The following is a 4,215-nucleotide window of genomic DNA, read 5'->3' on the forward strand; positions in this document are numbered from 1 at the left end:
AAGAATCAAAGTTACAAAAGAACACAGTCATTAGAAAATTGTTAGACTTGTTTAAAGTATAAATGCTAGAAGTGAAAAAGAGACTTTGCTGATTCCACCTAAAAAATGAAAAGAAAGAAAGAAAGTGTGCCGAGGAATAGCGTATCTGTAGCACAGGGTGTACCTTAGTACTTACTACTTACCGAGAACAATTAAAGGGGGTGGACGTGTTTATTAACATATTTCCACTTTTGTTTGCGCCTCACAGCTCTTTGAGATTTTTGGGCCCAATGACATGTATCTTTGCAAGTTCAAACCCAACTACTCAGTCGTAAACTTTTCTCTCAAATTTATCATCTATAAACCCCTCCCCCCCCCCCCCCCCCCCCCCTTCTTTGTATGATTGAAGCAGACAGCTGATAAAGATGCGAATGTTATTGAATGAATTGGATCAAGAAATAACTTTCCTTAAAAAAGAATGGTAGATTTATTACGATTACGAACAAAAAAACTTATAATTATTCATACATCAGAAACACACAGGACTTGCATTAATTCAAGGGCTAAACTTTGCTGGTTGCAATGTGATCGCAAAAAAAATACTGCTATTGTATTGGAATACTTACCCAACTAATGAAATGGGCGACACACTGAAATAATACATAGAGGAAGATCCTCATTCCTCAACATAAAAACACACTAAGCCTTCCTTTGTTTCTTTGCTGCAGATGCATCTTCCAGCTCTACTCCGTTTTCAAGCTCACTTTCTATCCAGGCTTCAGGATCTAACTCATCAGTAATGGAGCCCGCCAACTTCTTATTTACACCTTTATCACATCTTCTCCTCTTCAATTCTCGAATACGGTTAATATCGATCTTACCACAGCTTTTAGGAACATCGAGAATCTTGCATCTTGTGCTCTGATCGTCCAATTCCCCTCTTATTGGCTTGATCTCACCACCACTATCCTTAACAATACTCCTATTATTCGTCTGGCATGGTAAAGCATCCTTCCCAGTAAGATTGTTCTCACCTCCAAGATTTTGCCTACATGTAGACATAACAGACTCTCCTCCTAATCCTCTATCATCCACAGTGGCACCATGCCTAGAATGCTGGTCTACCATTGCTTCACTTGAAATACATGATTGAGGGCTACTATCAATTGGCTTTCTGGATAAAATTTCAGGTTGAACGGCCTTCCCAGTTTTAGCTGGTAGAGGCTTGAACATACTATGCATCCGCTGAATGACCTCTGAGAAATAACAAAAACGTCATTAACATCAGAAAAGGAATCTGTTCAAATTTAAACTCAGGGATGCAAATAGGACACTATGCCTGACCAATAAGTTTACTACTTAAGGAAACCCCTACCATGAATCTCGAACTATATAGAAAAGAGAATACCAGGCTAGGAAACTACACTAAGAAAAGATCAACCATGCTTCATATACGGCCTGGCTAGGTTTTAGAAAGATGAATCAACACGTTACTTAAACAGATAAATCATCAAACAGAAGGAAAGAAACGGAAGAAAAGGAGAAAGGAATTGCAACTAACCATCTAACTGTTTCGGCGTAACATCAAACTCCAGCCACCAAACTTTTCCCTTCTCTTTAGGTAGTTTCACCTTTTGAAAATTAGCAGCAAGAGCGACTGAACCAGCTGCAATGTAATGGGGCTTGTACTGCAAGCACAATGATGTGCGAAGCCTACCCATCCATATTCATAAGAAAGATTTCATCATGCAAAAGACAAACATAAAATCCAACTTTACATCTCCACCAGGATGCATACACAGAGCTCTGCTAATAAGGTAAGAATATATCCTCACCAATCATTCACAAAACTCCATGCTGCCTTAGCAAGGTCAGGGAGAAGATCTAATCTCTTTAGAGCAGCAACAAGTATCTTGTATGGAAGCTGAATGTCCAGATCAAAGCCAATTGTTGACAGCAGAAGTCTCTCCGCAACTAGGATCAATTCCTTTTGCTTATTGAGAAATTCCTACATGCGGAAGGTGAATTTAAGCAAGAATGATTACAATGAAACATTGCATCAAATGAGTGTCCACGTACTTTTTGTCTGATTCGGTGCAAGGCAGATGAATCAAATTTGTGCACCATCTCATATGCCACCACAACAACATCATTCAGATAGCGTGGTGTATCTTCTGCTTTGCATGCGAGAAAGATGCTCGCAGTTGCCACCGTCTGTAAGATGTTTACAATCACATAAATAAAAAAGGCACACTTACTAAAGCTAAATAAAATGAAAAAACTGTTGGGCATCTCTATCTTTGTTAAGTGTGAACCCTATGTATGCAAAATAAAGTTTTATTTAACATTATTCACACACAAAATCTTTACCTGCCAACCATTCTTAGCGTGAGATTGACGCATATAAAACTGGTGGCACAACATCATTGCAGATGATATTGTCAGCTGAGGCCTGAAGGATATATAATATCAATCACCTTGTTATTGATTATTTTTGCCATGGAATTGCAATGAAATAAGTGATGAGAAGTTGCATGACATAAAGGGAAAACAGGATATCAAAGATATTTTTCCCCAAAAAAATATTTAATATAGCAGCTGATACAATCATTGGAAGGTGATCTTCTCCAGGTGAGAGATACTAAGATGTTTGGATGATTATGAAGGAAAATTTTAATAAAAAATCAAAAGAGAACTAGCGCACAACTCATAGAACTAGACTTAAAACAAATAAAGAACTAGCTCAATCAACAGCCAGATCATCCTGCCGACACAATAGACATGCGCAAAAATTGATTCACTGATACAGAAAGAACACGCCTTCAACAATCATGGGAGTTCACATTCTTGTTATGTAAGATTGATAGGCAAGCAAGCAGAAGCCACCACGATGTTCAAGCAAAGAGAAAATACAGCCTACGTTTGTAGAATACCTAAAATCAACTTGACCAGGCAAAGCTAGTACATATAAGCAGAGACTAGATGACCATTCTATTGAAATCAATGAGCAAAGACATAACATACAATGAAAAGAACCTCAAAATTTCAGAACTAATAGCCCTAAGATACAATCAACATCCGAATCAAAGTTTCTGAACTTACACTTTAAGCTTCATCCCAATGTCCTGAAGAAACGAGCAGTATAAACTCCGCAAGTGCGACTCTTTCTTCGTGCTAATGCCATCCCTCCGGGACGGAGAGTCTTCGATTTCCTGTTTCGTAAAATACCACTTTCTCACAGGACACTGAGCCTCCTGTGGAATGCACATGCTTGTCGAAGCTTTCGCAATTCCCTGCTCTGAAGGATTCTCAGGCACCGGCCTCGCCATACTCATCTTTTCAATCCAATAAGTTCAAAACATGATATTAGGCTCAAACTATGACACATAAATCCAACAATCTGACGTATAGGAAACTCAAATGGACATAAGCATTTACTGCAACTTCAAAGCGAAAAATTGAACTCACTCAGCAACCTAAACAATCAATCAAAGAGTTAAAGCTAAACCATAACAGTGCAATTCCAATTCAAAGGTCTGTATCCTCGAGCCCAAAACAGTGATGATCGAAAGGGAAAGACTACAACTGAAAATTCCAAATCTTTAGTAACAATGCAAGTTCAGAACACCATGAATTAGTAGTAAAGAACAAAACTTACCAAATCAGTAATTCGAATTTCGCAGCCGATTGAATGATTAGAGACCTCGAAATCGAAATTAACAGACTTTCAATGAATTCCCGGAAGAAAACGAAGCGAATTGAATGGAGCGATTCGAAGGCGGCGTAATTGGGAATTTAGGGATTTCGGAAACCCTAGCTTCCGCCGTCGGGCGGTCAGATAAGGAAAACTTAATTTCTTTTTGGAAGTTTAAAAATTTTCAGATTGAAGTCGACGACCGAGTTGACGTTGACTCCAATTTTTTTTTTTTTTTTGGGCAAAGTGAGTCTCTTTCTTCGCAGGCACGCAATGCGCGTAGAAGTACGCGCTAAACTGACAAGTGGGTCTTTGGAAAGTTGACATAGAACAGGACATGTCGGTTGGGCCGTTTGAGAGCATGGATTAGGCCATCCATAAATGGGCTCAAGGCCCAAAAACATTAATCTTGTGACAATTCATAATTTTCCAAAATTAGCGATGGTGAAGTTTCCCACTTTCCCTAATATGAGACATCTATTTTTGGAAAATGAACGTATATTAAGTGTGTTTAATCTCACCGTATCTATACTATTATTAAA

General features: G+C 38.6%; 1 protein-coding gene across 1 annotated transcript; it reads right to left on the bottom strand.

Annotated features, from left to right (window-relative positions):
* Window positions 1–438: 438 nt before the first annotated feature.
* On the bottom strand, window positions 439–3,841 carry LOC133740032 (cyclin-T1-3). The gene is made up of 7 exons (XM_062167861.1): window positions 3,638–3,841; window positions 3,082–3,314; window positions 2,350–2,431; window positions 2,059–2,193; window positions 1,815–1,987; window positions 1,541–1,692; window positions 439–1,235 (listed from the first exon to the last, which is right to left on the bottom strand). Exons 2-7 carry the CDS (start codon window positions 3,312–3,314, stop codon window positions 679–681), a joined length of 1,332 nt encoding a protein of 443 aa, XP_062023845.1. The 5' UTR covers window positions 3,638–3,841; the 3' UTR covers window positions 439–678.
* Between the last annotated feature and the right edge of the window lie 374 nt (window positions 3,842–4,215).

The sequence above is a fragment of the Rosa rugosa genome, chromosome 3 (assembly GCF_958449725.1).
Source record: "Rosa rugosa chromosome 3, drRosRugo1.1, whole genome shotgun sequence".
Taxonomy (NCBI): domain Eukaryota; kingdom Viridiplantae; phylum Streptophyta; class Magnoliopsida; order Rosales; family Rosaceae; genus Rosa; species Rosa rugosa.

Excerpts from the sequence above, each read along its gene's own strand:
- LOC133740032 (XM_062167861.1), bottom strand. The coding sequence starts at position 3,314 with ATGAGTATGGCGAGGCCGGTGCCTGAGAATCCTTCAGAGCAGGGAATT. Across the intron at positions 2,194-2,349 it reads ACGCTAAGAATGGTTGGCAG|ACGGTGGCAACTGCGAGCAT; the intron begins GTAAAGATTTTG and ends AACATCTTACAG. Across the intron at positions 1,236-1,540 it reads TACGCCGAAACAGTTAGATG|AGGTCATTCAGCGGATGCAT; the intron begins GTTAGTTGCAAT and ends GTTATTTCTCAG.